The sequence below is a fragment of the Podarcis muralis genome, chromosome 16 (genome assembly GCF_964188315.1).
Source record: "Podarcis muralis chromosome 16, rPodMur119.hap1.1, whole genome shotgun sequence".
Taxonomy (NCBI): domain Eukaryota; kingdom Metazoa; phylum Chordata; class Lepidosauria; order Squamata; family Lacertidae; genus Podarcis; species Podarcis muralis.
The window spans coordinates 14,710,096-14,726,240 of NC_135670.1; the positions used below are offsets into that span (position 1 = coordinate 14,710,096).

Consider the following 16,145-nt stretch of genomic DNA (forward strand, 5'->3'; position numbering starts at 1 on the left):
CTGTGCACACACGGACTCAAAACCTTTAAACAAAGGCACTGCTTTTGGATTGTAGGAAGCACCTGTTTGTCTTCTTTCGAGAGCTCGCAAGTCAAAGGCGGCTGGGGATAGATGCAGTGATGGTGGACGTCTCTCAGCGAAGGAACGATGACAAGGTGCGATCCAGCACTGTTGGGAAACAGAAGAGCTAAGGTCCCCTCCGCACTATACACTTAAAATGCTCTTATACAGTGGTACCTCGGGTTAAGTACTTAATTCGTTCGGGAGGTGTGTTTTTAACCTGAAACTGTTCTTAACCTGAAGCACCACTTTAGCTAATGGGGTCTGCTGCTGCCGCCGCGCCACCGGAGCACAATTTCTGTTCTCATCCTGAAGCAAAGTTCTTAACCCGAGGTACTATTTCTGGGTTAGCGGAGTCTGTAACCTGAAGCGTATGTAACCTGAAGCTTATGTAACCCCAGGTACCACTGTACTGCTTTAACAGCTTCCCCCAAAGAATCCTGGGAGCTGTCAGCTGACAAGCTGCTTCAGGAAAGCCCACAAGGGAAGCCCGAAGGCAACAGCTCTCACTGCCTCTGAACCACTTGGTTTCTGTGGCCAAGAGATGGTGATGGGTCCCTGGTGCCACCATTCTTCCAGGTCTTACCCTCTACTGAAGCTAGAGGCCATCTTAAATCTAGTGGCAGTGAGTTCCAGAAGATAATTATGTACCGTGTGAACAATTCCTTTCCCATCAGACCCTGCTTCTTACTATTAGCCATGGGGGCTATGTCCTGTAACCCCTGTCGGAGGCAGTCTCTCGCAGCCTGCCAGCTGCTATGAGCCACAAGTGAGGAGAGCGCTGTTGCGTTTTGTCCTGATTTTGGGCTTCCCAGAGGCATCTGATGAGCCCCTGCGAGATACAGGAGGCTGAGCTAGATGGGCCATGGGCTCTTCTCATGTTCTTGTTCTCACCTCCTTGTCCCTTCGACTATCATCTTCATGCACTTCTTGAAGATGTCTTCAAAGGAGGCAGTGAGCTGAGAGTCCTTGGGAGAGAAGAAAAAGCAGAGGAAGAACAGGAACTCAGTGGCAGAACATTTGCTTCACATGCAGAACGTCCCAAGTTCAATCCCCGGTGTTACCAGTTAAGGAGGATCCAACCACAGACCAGGGGGAAGATCTTTTCATGCCAGAGACCCCAGATCAGCAAGATCCACACAGGATAACGAGTTCAAATATCTGAAAGACCACCTCCATCCTTATAAATCCCAATTTTGGGAGGGGCCCTCTTGTTAGTTCCAACACCCTCAGAAGTGCAGAGAATGGATGCTCCAGACAGGGCTTTCTCTGTGGCAGCCCCAATGGTAGGACTCCCTATTACAGAGGCGTGTCTGGTACCTTCATTGCATAGTTTCTTACCCTGGCCCTGGACAGTTAAGGGATTTCCCACCTCTCCTTAGAACCCTGCTTCATTTGTTTCATCTACACTATTCTGTTTGGAACTGTTTTACTTGGCGCATATATATATATATGATTCCATTGTTATAAAGCTTGCCAGAGACCTTATGGCAGAAAGTGGCTAAGAAATGTTAATTAATTAATTAAATGTTAGTAGGGAGGAGCAAATTAATTTTTAAAATACAGTGGTACCTTGGTTCTCGAACTTAATCCATTCCGGGAGTCTGACTCCCAAAACCATTTGAAAACCAAGGCACGGCTTCCAATAGGCTGCAGGAGCTTCCTGCACTCAAGCAGAAGCCGCGTTGGACGTTCAGCTTCCAAAAAACATTCGCAAACTGGAATACTCACTGCTGGGTTTGCGGCGTTTGGGAGCCAAAACATTTGGCAACTAAGCCGTTCAGGAACCAAGGTAGCACTGTACAATTAACCTTGCATTTCTTTTTTTCCTAGAGACTTGGGAAAGAATACTGACTGCATATTTTTATTATTACCACTGCTACCTTTATAATCCACCTTCCCTCCAAGGAGTCTCAAGGAAGTGGACATGGTTCTCCCTGTCTACATCTTATCCTCACAAGAACCTTGTGAGGTAGACCAGGCTGAGAGACAGAGATTGACCAAGCAGCCTTTGTGGGTGAGTGGGAAATCTGAACCCTGGTCTCTCCCAGGCCCTAGTGTGGCGCTCTAACCACTACACCACAGCTGACCTCTTTTATGCCCCTGCCAAGGAAGAATTCTAGATTGCTGCTTTTTAAATGAAATCTGAAAATTAAAATGAGAAGCTGGGGAGTTCCTCGAGAGAAACCTTTCTCCTGCAAGTCCTGCTTTCCAAACTATGGCCCTGGATGTCTCCCAAATAAATGAAAAAACTCTCCCTTGGATATCTCTGGAGTAGATCTATGGAGTTTGTGAACAAAATGTACATCCGATTTTAATCTAAGGAAAAGGTAATGTGTACACACACGCACGCACACAAATACTATTTGTCATTAGTTAGGAAAATACTGTGTTAAGGACTAGATGTTTGCTTTAAGAATCAGGGATCCCCATACACAACTGGTTTCCAAAAAGGAAAGTGTGGGACGCACAGTCAGCAGGGTTTCTAAAGGAAAAGGGAGAAAAGGGGGGGAAAGAAGACATGAACTTTCAAATCCATTCCCCATGCACTGAACTTACCTCAACTTGCTTGTGTTTTGCATCAAGGAAAGGCCCGAGCTGCAAAACAATCAAAGGAAATGAAGGTCATCAAAGAGGGGACGACAAGGCCCTAATTAAGCGCCACCAACATTTCTGAAAAACCTATCAAGGTCCCTTAAGAGCCCGGTCAATTAATAAAAAGGTAGCAGGACAAGGATGTGTTTTCAATTCTAGGGCTGGAGTCACAGGAAAACTTCCTCCCACTGTTGAAGGCCAACAGTGTCCTTCAGCTCTCTATATTGGACAAACAGGCCAAACCTTACGCCAAAGAATAAACGGACATAAATCTGACATCAAGAATCACAAGACAGAGAAACCAGTAGGAGAACACTTCAATCTCCCAGGACATTCTATACAAGATCTCAAAGTAGCTGTTTTACTACAAAGGAATTTCAGAAATAGACTGGAAAGAGAAGCTGCTGAATTGCAACTCATTACCAAACTTAAAACCATGGAGAGACCTGGTCTGAACAAAGACATTGGATTCTTATCTCATTATACATGACAAAGCCATTTTTCACCTTCTCACCCCTTGCTTTTTCCTGTAAGACCCACTGCAGTCGTTAAGAGTCGTCAACAGGCTCATCACAGCTATCTGCCAATCACCCATTCCCACCACCCTTCTGAGTAATACCCCTCCCCACCTTCTCACTATATAGAAGGATCTGGCAACTTCTGTTTCAGTGTATCTGAAGAAGTGTGCATGCACACGAAAGCTCATACCAAGAACTAACTTAGTTGGTCTTTAAGGTGCTACTGGAAGGAATTTTTTTTGTTCCTCCCCACAAAAATTCTAACATTTACCAGATGCGATAAGCATGACATTGACTTCCCATGCATCAATGACTTTCATTATTCTGCCTTCCCCCTCCGTCATTAGAACAGTATCACAACCAGCAACCATTGTTTATTGCCATTTCATTTATTTCAAGTACTCATCCTTGGCTGCTAAGGAGAACACAGACGGGCAACTAGCCACTTACTGATAACCTATATAATAATAATAATTTATTATTTATACCCCGCCCATCTGGCTGAGTTTCCCCAGCCACTCTGGGCGGCTTCCAATCAAGTGTTAAAAACAATACAGCATTAAATATTAAAAACGTCCCTAAACAGGGCTGCCTTCAGATGTCTTTTAAAAAGAAGATAGCTGCTTATTCCCTTCACATCTGAACGGAGGGCGTTCCACAGGGCGGGTGCCACTACCGAGAAGGCCCTCTGCCTGGTTCCCTGTAACCTCACTTCTCGCAATGAGGGAACCGCCAGAAGGCCCTCGGTGTTGGATCTCAGTGTCCTATATAGAGCAGAGGTCAGGGCCCGAGGGCCAAATGCAACCCCCTGCCTCTTCATTTGGCCCTCAGGACACTTCTCAAGGCCACATCCTCCTTGAGTGTTTTGCTTGGCTGAAATGTAACCTTAAGAGCTTCACCCATTGCTCTGCCCAATTTTTGCCACCAGATTCTCAAACCTTTATTGGCATATGTACAAGATTCCAGTAGGGTTTAATACAAAAATCAAAAATAAAAGAAAGAAAGAGAAAATCCTGCATCTAACACCTAAGTTAGTGTTGTATAGCATTCACGAATCCTCATTGCATGTTGCAGAAACCTAGCTACTATCTCCATCTTAGCCCCATCCTGAGTAAACATAAGGAAGGCTACCTTGCATTCGCTTGAATGCCTCTCCCTGCTAACAACCAACCGATTAATGAACTTAGATCAAATTGTCTGATACCAGGGGCAGTTCGAAACAACATGTGCAACTGATTCTAGTTGTGTCTGTCCATAGCGGCAGAGTCTCTCTACGAGTGGAGTTTTCTAGAACCTCCCCCATAGCACTGCCAAGGGCAACACATTTCGTCTTGCAGGCATGTAGGCCCTGTGTTGATTCAGGCTGGTCAAATGGAAGAGAAACGACGCCATTGGCTGTCCACCTTGCCCACCCCTTGGCTACTATTGGTATGTGGCTCCTGGAAGTTTGCCCACGAGTGAATGAAACCCTCAGGCTGAAAATGGGTCCCCCGCCCTTCTATAAAGCAACCACAGACGCTCCGCCCTTACCAGAATGCAAACATCTGGCTTGTCTCTATTAATAACGTCTATCAGGTCCAACATGGGGTCGTAGGTGATGCTGTCCGAGGTGGTATAAGGACCACAGGCAACGAGGACCATCTGCAGCTCTGGACCTGAAACGGTTAACGGGCTTTGAAAACAGGAACTTCGCTTCCATTACTAACCAACCAAGTTCCTACAGTGAACAGATCCTGAGTTATGAATTCCATACAAGAGCAGAACCAGGTACTGGATACAAAGTTTTATCTTCCATTTGTGGGAGAGGGGGACAAATTAAATTGCAAGTTTCTAGTCCTTAGGGTTGCGTGCAAGAAGGTGGGCGGGAGGGAGGGTGATAATCTCAGGAGCCAAACGCAAGAAGCCAATGAGAATTTCAGCGAGGTACTCTAAATGGATAGGCATATACCTATCCAGTTCATAAAGAGAAGTGAAACTGTTTCCTTACCCTTTTAGGGGATGCCGTGCACTTGAAGCTGAATGTTGGAAGATGCAGGACTGTCGTGGAGGTATCATGGAGAAAGGGAACAGACCCTGAGGTGGAGTGGCATTTTTCCACCTGGCCCAGGAGGGCGGGGCCCGGACTGACTCCAGCTACAGAAGTTAAGGTTGCTGTACAGACTCTCAGGCTCGGTATCATTAGGAGATTTTTTGTTGCTGTTATTGACATTTTCTGTATATTTTCAGATCTTACTGTTGTGTACTTTTTGATGTGTTTTATTTATGGTTTATGCCTACTTCCGGTAATTATGTAAATCTTTTCATGCTGTAAACTGCCTTGCACATGGTTTTAACAATGGAAAGGCGGCATACAAATAAAATGGTGATGAATTTGGGGAGTTAGAACTGGAGGACTGTGACGAGGGTGTCCGTGGGATGGGGATAGCAGATTCTGAACCCCAAGAGATCCCTGATCCCTGGGAGGGTCCCAGCAGGCTAGAGGGCGGAGACCTGCCCTCTGAAGGAGGCTCAAGGTAGCTCTCAGAAACACCTCCTGTTACCTCCCTGCCTCCTCAACTTTACCAGCTGAGAAGCTGTTTCTGGAGCCTGCTTCTGGTTGTAAGTATCACGTGGGGGCTGGCCACTGGCATGCGGTCCCCAGACTGTTGTCCGTGAGGCAATGTGGCCCTCAGGTTGAAAAGCTTTCCCACCCCTGTTTTGGGCAAGGTTGAGACCCAGCCCCTCTCTTTGAAGCACTGGGTCTAACTCACCTTCCGCTTGATCCACAGGCTGATAAAAAGGAAGCGGTACGCCCTGAGGGAGGGTGGGGGAAGAGAAAAAAGGGGGGGAGTTAAATGTGCTTCCATCTTCCTTTAAAAAGAGAGAAAAGATCCATATCTCCATGATGCTTGCAACTCTCCCCCCCCCCCTCTATACCAGGCCTCTGCAAATAATGTGGTTGTGAGAACAGAATAACCTGACTTCAGGGTCATGAAATGTGGTAGGGAAATGCATTGGGGGGGGGGGGAAATAAATTATCACCTCATACAGCTTGGACGCAACCAGCCTCTCCCCAGTACTGTTCATGCCTTCCATAACCACAACCTGGAAGATGTAAGGGGGAAATAAGACAGGCAATCAACGTCAACTTTTGTTTATTTTCACTGCAGGAAAGAGACGGTGGCAAAAGCAAGGAATGCATTCACAATTTATTTACTTTTCTCAAGGCAGGCAAGTCTTCTGAAAGACAAATTCATGGGCGATAAGGCTTTGAATGGCTACTAGCCACAATGGCTACGTTTCATCTCCACTGTCATCTTGGCTGTGAGTCCTGGAAAATCTACTCCCGGCCTTGCAGGCCTGTTCCCATATGGCCTGAGAGGGAAGGGCCCAGACTGACTCCAGCTACAAAAGCTGAGGCGGCTGAACAAACTCTTGTGCTGGGTAATGTTTAGGGTGTTTTGTTGGCTGGGGTGGGGGGTTAGTTGCCATTATTGACATAGATTTTTGGTATCTTTGTTTCAGATCGGATTATAATTTGTGTGGAAATTGTTCAGCTTGGCTGTGTACTTTTTCTGTTTTATTTATTATGACTACTTTTGTCCTCTGTGAAAAGGTGGTTCATAAATTAATAAATTATCATGAACACACACACACCCCACTTCCCAAATGCCTCACCTGTCCTGGGAAGAGCGAGTACTCCTGGAGCTCAGATACATCCACAGGTACCAGGCCTCCGGAGGAGTGCTCCTGATCCCCTTCCAAGATGACGGACTTGGCGTTCAGCTTCCCGTTGGAATCGCAGCCGATCTGGCCCAGGACAGTGACTGGCTCCTTTCCCAGCATCATTCAAAGACAAACAAACGAAGGAACATTTTTTTTAAAGCACTAAAATCCTGAGCACAGCATATCTCCATGCTACCAAGCGGTTGCCTTAGAGTCCATCAGATCTAGCCGACACTATAGGGCTGTTGTGAATGGAGAGGGGGAAAGTGGGGTAACTTCATGGGCCTACCATCATGCATTGGCAAACTAAGGCCTGGGGGCCGGATACGGCCCAATTGCCTTCTAAATCCGGCCCGCGGACGGTCCAGGAATCAGTGTGCTTTTACATGAGTAGAATGTGTCCTTTTATTTAAAATGCATCTCTGGGTTATTTGTGGGACTTGCCTGATGTTTTTACATGAGTAGATTGCGTGCTTTTATTTAAAATGCATCTCTGGGCTATTTGTAGGGCATAGGAATTCATTCATTTTTATTTATTTATTTCAAAATATAGTCCGGCCCCCCACAAGGTCTGAGGGACAGTGGACAGGCCCCCTGCGGAAAGTTTGCTGGCCCCTGGCCTACATTAAGGAGAAATTAGTTTGATATAACCCATTAAAGTCTGATCTGGTTCACAAATTGGAAGGATTGCAATCCTTTCCTCCCCAAACAGGACCAGCATGGTAACGATAAGCTAACTGATGGCACTTTTGCAAACCACTGAGTGGGGCTTGGAAGAGCCCAGCGATTAGGGAAGCCACGGTGTTCACAAACTCATGTTCAGCCCAGCCACGTCTTTACCTGCCCCACAACAGACATCAAATGTAGAGTGCTAAGGGCATGGGCTTGGCAGAAATGGCCTCGCTGGCCAAATGGAGAGGCCTGGCAGTGACATGGAGGCTTGGAAACCTGAGATTCTCCACTGCTAGTTTAAAGCAACTGTTTCTCTGAGCATGTGCAGAATGCTCACAAACCCCACTGGATAGCTTTAGATATACTCATCTGTGTAAATAATTAAGCTCTAGCACTCAGAAGATATTAGCACAGGGGTTACCTGCACAGGGATGATCAAAGAAGAAAATTCTTCTATTTTGTAGTGTTCCTTCAGTGCCGCACCAAGGTCTTCCATCTTGCAGGAAAGCACTTATTTCATTTTTAGAGGGAGGGAAAGAGGCAGATAAAGATGGATATTTGTATTAATTATTATTATTATTGCAATGTTTTTATTACTATTTCATTTTATATTTTATATAAAACAGAGAGAACAATTGTAACAACACGCAAAAATTAAAAGATGAAAACGAAAATAAATAGAATAACAAAAGAGATCTATTCCAAAAGGGGAAGTATTTTGTTTGAGAATAGATGTTTTGGGATAGTATTGTGTAGTTAATTTCACTTCATTTTTGTTCATGCTTTTATTTTTCCTTTCTTTTTATTTTTATTTCCTCTTTTTTGTTTATTTCCTCTTATTTTTGTTTTTTGCTGTTTCTTTGTTTTCTGTAGATTTGTTTGTTATGTTGAGTCTTGTTTGTATTTGCACAAAACTCAATTTTTTAAAAAAATTAAAAGATGAAAACTGTAAAGTAGGCATGCAGAATGAGTAGCTTCACATGAATTAAAATAACAAAGTCCAAGTAAACATTATTAGATCATCAAGTATAGTTCCAGACTACACCTTAAGCTGGCCTGGTGACATGCAGGCAGTTAGCGCAGATCCTTAAAAAAACCAGGAGTTCTGCAAGTACCTGTGAGTGCACCAGCAATCACATTCTGCACTAGCTGGATCATGTCCAGTAGATTTTCCATATACAAGTAGAAACAGATAAGAGGGTTTTCTAAAAATTACCTTCACGGTTATCCACAAGTTCCTGGAACATGAATTTGTAGGGCTTGGTGAGGGAATCTTGGGGGGAATGGAAGAGGTTCACAGAGGTGGCCAAGCCGCCATTTCCCCTCCAGGAGGTTCCCTGCACAGAGCCGAAGGAGGTGACCACCTCTCCGCGGTTGCTTCGAGAACCATACTTCTGTGAAGGGGTAGCCCTTGAGGAGGACAGGCAAGCAAGGGGAAGAAGAGAAACAATATTTAAAAATTCAGGAAAACCTGGTCACTTCCTTGATTTCAACATCAATATTTTACAAGTATTGCCCAGTGTTAAATAGTTTTATCCAGTTGCAACTGGGTCTTTAATCTGGTAAAAGGTAAAGGGACCCCTGACCATTAGGTCCAGTCATGGCCGACTCTGGGGTTGTGGCACTCATCTCACTTTACTGGCTGAGGGAGGTGGCGTACAGCTTCTGGGTCATGTGGCCAGCATGACGAAGCTGCTTCTGGTGAACCAGAGCAGCGCATGGAAATGCCGTTTACCTTCCCGCTGGAGCGGTACCTATTTATTTACTTGCACTTTGATGTGCTTTCAAACTGCTAGGTTGGCAGGAGCAGGGACTGAGCAATGGGAGCTCACCCCGTTGCAGGGATTCGAACCACCGACCTTCTGATTGGCAAGTGCTAGGCTCTGTGGTTTAACCCACAGCGCCACCCGCACCCCCCTGAGTAATCAACAAAAACCTTAGTAGGGGTATGAGATGTGAGGCATTTTTTTCCTCTGGTAGGTTACTGCAGAAAAGGAATGGAACAAAAAGTAGAAGGGGAAATCTGTCTTTAACAGCAGCTTGCACCGTGTTTAAGTGTCTAAATAGATGCACCGTGGTTTGTGATCGGCCAAGACCAGGAGCTATGGTTTGAGTTTGTGCCAACTAGAACTTAGTATCACATCTGAAGTGACAAACCACTGTTCTGTCTCTGAAGGCCGCAACGCCTGAAGCATTAAAGCAGGTGGCAAAGAACACACAAAAAAGAAGACAACAAGCCCAGAACCGTTGTTTCCTCAGTCTGTTGTTGGAAGCTCTGAACCATGGCTTGGGGCATGCTCTCTGAAATGAGCTGAGGAGTAATAAGCAATAAGGTTGCGGCAAATTAAGTCAGGCTCAGAGTGGTCCTATTGAAATCAAGAGACTTTAAAGTTAGCAGGTTTTATCTTCATTTAAGAGAAGCACTGTTCAGGTGCCCAGCCTAATCTAAATGTGACTGGAAGTGCGCAAACCAACTCCCCCTGAACGCTAGACACAGCCACTCCAACTTTTAAATGTTTTCGGCATGAAAGTCAAGGTGCAACCAGTACAGAGGAGATATTGGGGTGTGGCTCCCACGCATGCACCCAGCCCCCTACACACATTAAGCCTCCACCCAGTGACATTTCCCAGTGATTTCTGCAGCAGAGATATGGGATCTTAAACCAGTTTTATGCCTGTGGTGCAGATATGCTGCTAGGGTTAGTTTTAGGGCTGCAGCTAGGATTAGGGTTAGGATTTCCCTCTTATTCACACGCAATACTAAAAGCTAGTTTAGAAAACACAGATTCTTTTTCTAGGCAAGGCCTTTCCCTGTAATAAATCCAGCATCTAAAACAAAAACAAAAAATCCCAATTCACCCAAGAGGACCCCCGGCAAGTTCAGCATGTGGCAAATCAACCGAAGGATCAGCGCCACCACAGCTAGACATGCTTCACGGTCAACCGGCAAAGTGAAACAGCAGTTACTAAGCCACTGTACCAAGACTTGGTTTGCTGCACCTCAAAATTCCACCAGAAATGGGTCCATTTTCAGCTGCAATGCATTTGTGCAGCAGCCGGAATGGGCTCTCTTCTTTAAGGACACTTTGACATCTCTGAACAAGAGGCAGGTTCTGAGTCCTTCGGAGAAGCAACGCTGGCTAATCAAAGAAAGAGGTGGGCCACACATTTACGGGCTGCGTCAAGGCATACCTGGGCGAGAAGCTGCTGGGGGAGAAGGCCAGGCGGGGACTGCAGTTGGAGAGAGTCCGCTTGGAACGCGGGTTTTCCGGTGTGGTTATCACCCGCTTCTGAGATCCCTGCAAGACAGTAAAGGGTAGAGCAGCTCAGCCTCACAGAGAGCCTTGTTGGAAGCACAGGAGTTAGAACATTGGTCCATGTAGCCTAGTACTGTCTACACTGGCTGGCAGAAGCTCTGCAGTGTTTTTGGTGGGGGATAATTCACAAGCCTACCTGCTTTCTGTCCTGAACCTCCCATCATCCAGCATCACTGGGTTCTAGTGTTATATGTGAGAGGGAGAAAAACTGGCTCTACACTGTATATCGTTTGTGTTTTCTCACCTTCCTTGCCTTTTTTTGAAAAAGAAAGACTAAACTAAAAACATCTGGACAGCTGTTTTCTGCTCTGATTGGCAGTGGCTCTCCAGGGTCTCAGACAGAGGTGCCTCCCAGTCCCAGGTGAAGAAAATTCAGGACACACAACGGAAGTCCTTTGCACAGCACACAAACTAGGAAATTTGCTCCAGCGAAAGGCAGCAAGGGCCAAAAGAGGGGTAGACAAATTATTGAGTCGGTATAGCTCAGGTTGATAGAGCATGAGACTCTTAATCTCTGGGTCATGGGTTCAAGCCCCACATTGGGCAGAAGATTCCTGCACTGCCGAAGTTGATCCCTTCCAACTCTGCAATTTTGTGATTCTATGCAGCTAATCAGTGGCTACTAGTCACAATAGCTAATCCAAGTTCTCCTTCCACAGTCAGAGGCAGCATGTCTTTTGCTACCAATTGTTGGTGCTGTTGCACTCAGGTCCTGCTTGCTATAGATATCCAGTTGGCCACTGTGAGAAGTTTGCACCCCATGTTAGCTCTACTCAGAGGACACCCAATGAAATTAATGAGCACAACTAACTTGAGCCCATTAATTTCATTGGGTCTACTCTAAGTAGAAATTAGTTGGATACAGCCCTGGGTGCTGGATTTCTAGATGTGCCCTTGCCTTGCCCCAGTAGTGCTCTTATTGATACAAATCAATATAAAATGCAAATACAAATATACCATACAAAAATTGCCCCAGCACAAAAGCAGGTCTCTGCCTGACAGCTTAGAGAGTTGCCACAAGCCACAGAGGATAAACATTGGACTAGATAGATAAATAGTCTGATGTGATTTAAAGATAGCACAGAGGCAAGGCACCGTCTTTGAATGCAGAAGGTCACAGGTGCACACAGCTTTCTAAGTTGCAATGTTCCTGCATCAGCCAACATGTGCAAGATGCGTTGTGAGCTCGTTCCTATACATGTTCTTCAAAATTTCCTCCCTTCCACATACTTACTTTTGATGGCGACGTGTAGGTATCTAGAAGGTTTTCTTCCTCCTCCTCTACATCGAGACTAAGAAGAGTCAAGGGAGCCAAACGCACACAGAAAATGCATGAGCTAAAATTACACAAGAGCCATCGTCGCTCACTGGTTGTCCGATCCCCATCGGTCCCACCCAGAAAGACCCAATGGCAAAGCATGATGGCAGATGTGGTCCACGACCCATAGGGTGCTATTGCACAAGGTGGAGAAGACTACATGGGTGTGGAACATAGGTTACGCTGGTGAAGCAAATGCACTTTGCACGTGTTTAGATGCCTTCTCCTCTTCAGTATTAGTGTGCCTATTTCAAGGCAGAGCACGGAAATCAGTCAAGGGCTAAACCCCATAATAGCAGCCACCACAAAAAGGGAAAATTGCTCCAATTCACCCCATTTTTAAAATTAGATTTTTTCCTCTCACCCAAACATTAGAAGACAACAGTGGGGTACAGAGAGATAAAGCTTGCATTTGATTTAGTTTTACCACTAGGGCGGTTTGCTGCCATGTTCAAAAGGGCCTCTCCATTTGAGTCACGCTCAGCTGCTTGGGAGGATACAGTTCTTGGATGCTGTTGACATCTCTGATTCTAGGGTAATGGCTCTCCTTCCTCTTCTGCGGTTTCGTGGATCGCTTGTGCAGCACCTGAAAGAAGAGCACGAGCAGTCGAAACCCCAGGGAAGCCAACACCTCCCATCATCACAACACTTTTGGCTTAGCCGGCACCAACAGGGCAGACATGGGAACTGCTATGTGCATCAGTACCTGCTATGGCCCCCGTAAATATCAGCAATGAAGAAAAGACTGCTTGCTCCTCCTGCAAGTCCCATTAAACATGCCCACATTTCATTGGATGACGCCCTCCCTTCTGTTCTCTCTAGCAAAACAGTCATAACATGAAACATTAAAAACAAATTGATATGAAATGTATCAAAAAGTAAAATCTGCTGTTTTAAAATGAACATACAGTGGTACCTCGGGTTAAGTACTTAATTCGTTCTGGAGATCCGTTCTTAACCTGAAACTGTTCTTAACCTGAAACACCGCTTTAGCTAATGGGGCCTCCTGCTGCTGCCACGCCGCCGGAGCACAATTTCTGTTCTCATCCTGAAGCAAAGTTATTAACCTGAGGTATTATTTCTGGGTTAGCGGAGTCTGTAACCTGAAGCGTATGTAACCTGAAGCATATGTAACCCAAGGTACCACTGTACACGGTTAAATTGCATGCAAGATGGCGTTCTAAAAGTTTTTAGCCAGTGCCAAAAACAGTACAGCCCAGGAGACTGCCTAACATCAATAGGCAGGGAGTTCCAGAGAGTAGGGGCTGCTGCCTATGCTCCATATAACGTTCTATGCACTGAATGCACCATAGCAGAGCTGCCTTTATAGTGGATCTACCTCAAATAGGCAAATCAAAACATCTATCTACCGCAATGCCTTCCAAAAACTCACTTACTTCATGTTCAAAGATGTGCAGGGACTCTGCCGTAAGCTTACTGAATTGCTTCGTTACAGCAAAAGCAATTATTTCATTTGCAATCTCGTTTTCTTTCAACCTGTACAACGTGCAAAGTTCCACCACTACAAGAGAGAAAGAGAGGAGTTATTAAACAGTGGTAGTTTATCAGTTCCTCAAGGACATCCCTCTAACAGACAGCGAGATCCACCTCAGAGAAGTGCGATGAAAAATTTCCACCATTAGATTTTTCTGCAGAAAACTTTCCAGTTTTTGAAATTGTCTCATGTAATCAGTGAACAGAATACACACAATCCAGTCCAAAATGGGAAATTGAAACCATACTAGTGAAATCTAAAATCAAAGTTTAAAAATATATTTATAACTTTTAGCACCTTTGTTGTTTTTCTTAAAATCTAAATAACTGAAGTATTGTACATTGTATTCCATTGAAATGTCAAAAAAATAGTTACAAGTATTACAATGAAAATAATTTCCTGGATTTGTTTGAATGTAAGACTAACAGTTCAACCCTAAATCCCCTCGTCTGATTCAGGAAGGCAACCCTTCACCATAAGGCCCCAGGGCTGGGTTACAACGATATTAAAGCCAGCCAAAAACAATTTATTAAGGGGCAGCATTTCAAACAGGCAAAGCTCACAGCCACTTTCTCCTGCAGACAGCAGCTACGAGAGTCACACTGAGCCTCCACATTCAGGGACAGTCTACCTTTGAAGACCAGGTACAGGGAACAACCGTTTCTTTCAGGTCCTGCCTTCCCAGAGGAATCTACAGCTGCTCACTCCTGAAAATAGGATCCTCGGCTAGACGGATCTTCTGGCCCGATCCAGGCAAGTCTCATTTTTAAAACTGCCCATCTTTCTGAATCCGCCTCCCTCTTTTCCCCATATCTTCTTTCCCCACTTTCTCTCCACGCTTCTTCCATCCCCCCAAAATCCCCCCAAGCCCACCGCTCTTCCCCACATAGCTGCTTATCCCAAATTACGCCCCCTCCGAATAAAAAGCTCCTCAATGAGAACTAGCGCCCTTCCTAGTAAATACCCCCCATTTATCGCCTTCGCCATTCTATATGCGGCTCACATTTGTCGGTAAGGGCAGCCCCGTCTTCACCCTCCTCCAAGTCCAGCCCGAAGAGCCTGAGCTCAGCCAAGACGTCCTCAACCACCAGCGCCGCCATCGCAGACCTCCTTTCCCGCCACTTTTCTTGGCGGGGCAGGCGGGAAGCGCGCAGCTATTCGGTTATTTACGGCGCCACCTTCCTCGCCTGCAAGAAGATGGAAAGGAGCAGGAAAGAGCGGGAGGGGGCGGAGCTTCAACTCCTGATTGGGCGCGTGCCAGTTCTACATGAATGGGAGGAGGTTGCAGAGGAGCATAGAGATGCGTCGTTGCTGCTGCTGTTGCTTGAAACTCCTAGAGTGGCTAAGAACGCCGGGATACCCTTCGACGCTTTGCGGAGTGAAAAAAAGGCGGCTGCTTTTGATTGGCCTGCGCCGTGGAATTCCCTCCCTCGCCTCGCCCCGCCCCTTCTGCGCCAGAATAAACAGAGCTCCTGTTCTTTATAAACGCAAGTATTTTTATTCCCCGCCAAATTAAATAACAGGTCATCATTAATTTGAGATGGTAAAGCCTTCTCTGTCTTTAATGCTGTATTTTGACTTAATTAATGAATAGTGGCTGATGGGCTGAGGCTGTGAGAGTGGTCCACAACAACCCTGCAATATAGTACGGTGGGATTATTCTCACATTGGAGACTAATAATAATAATAATAATAATAATAATAATAATAATTAATAATAATAAAAATTTATACCCTACCCTCCCCGGCTAAGACCAGGCTCAGGATGGCTAACACCGAATATGAATACAGTAAAAACATTAAAAAACGAAACAGTTGATTGAAATATAAATCAGAATACAGCTTAAAATACAGCCTCGTTTTAGTGGTAGCCCATAGATCAAAACCATAAGGGGAGCCGAGGGAAAATTTATATACAAAATCCCATATAAGGGGTTCCATCAAAAAAAAAGGGGGGGGGGGTTAGACTGAGTCCAGTCCAAAGGCCAGTCGTAACAGCTCCGTCTTGCAGGCCTTGCGGAAAGATGTCAAATCCCACAGGGCCCTGATCTCCTGCGGTAGGGCGTTCCACCAGGCTGGGGCCAGAGCTGAAAAGGCCCTGGCCCTGGTTGATGCCAATCTAACCTCCTTGGGACTCGGGACTTCCAAAGTGTTGTTATTTAGGGACCTTAAGGTCCTCCGCGGAGCATACCAGGAGAGGCGGTTCTGTAGATACGAGGGTCCTAGTACCTACAAACTTACCTGCTTGATAGATATGTTTTGGATATGCAGAGGTCTTGATTTATTGGCTTTAGGGTTTTAGGGGGGAAATGCATGGTTTGGTTTCATTTACTTATTTTTTCTTTCTTTAGTACTTTTATCACTGGCAATCTTATGTTGTGTCAGTTTGTTTCTTTGAAGTGTATAATACTTTGACAGCAGCAATACATTTTTTTCTTTCTCTTTTTAAGTGGTTTTAAAATGTA

The 16,145-nt window shown here is 45.4% G+C and overlaps 1 protein-coding gene across 2 annotated transcripts in view; it reads right to left on the reverse strand.

Annotated features, from left to right (window-relative positions):
- POLA2 (DNA polymerase alpha 2, accessory subunit) overlaps nt 1–14,880 on the reverse strand; it is a 30,820-nt gene extending 15,940 nt beyond the window's left edge. The window contains exons 1-14 of one of the 2 annotated variants that reach the window (XM_028709584.2): nt 14,684–14,880; nt 13,583–13,707; nt 12,686–12,771; nt 12,102–12,159; nt 10,743–10,849; nt 8,767–8,960; nt 7,972–8,060; nt 6,831–6,986; nt 6,195–6,257; nt 5,924–5,966; nt 4,704–4,828; nt 2,620–2,658; nt 955–1,028; nt 63–168 (exon numbers count right to left, since the gene is read on the reverse strand). In XM_028709584.2, coding sequence (XP_028565417.2) covers nt 63–168; nt 955–1,028; nt 2,620–2,658; nt 4,704–4,828; nt 5,924–5,966; nt 6,195–6,257; nt 6,831–6,986; nt 7,972–8,060; nt 8,767–8,960; nt 10,743–10,849; nt 12,102–12,159; nt 12,686–12,771; nt 13,583–13,707; nt 14,684–14,780 — 1,362 coding nt within the window. In that variant the 5' untranslated portion in view covers nt 14,781–14,880. The remainder of the gene's footprint in view (nt 1–62; nt 169–954; nt 1,029–2,619; nt 2,659–4,703; nt 4,829–5,923; nt 5,967–6,194; nt 6,258–6,830; nt 6,987–7,971; nt 8,061–8,766; nt 8,961–10,742; nt 10,850–12,101; nt 12,160–12,685; nt 12,772–13,582; nt 13,708–14,683) is intronic. The other variant, XM_028709583.2, reaches the window with a different exon arrangement.
- Between the last annotated feature and the right edge of the window lie 1,265 nt (nt 14,881–16,145).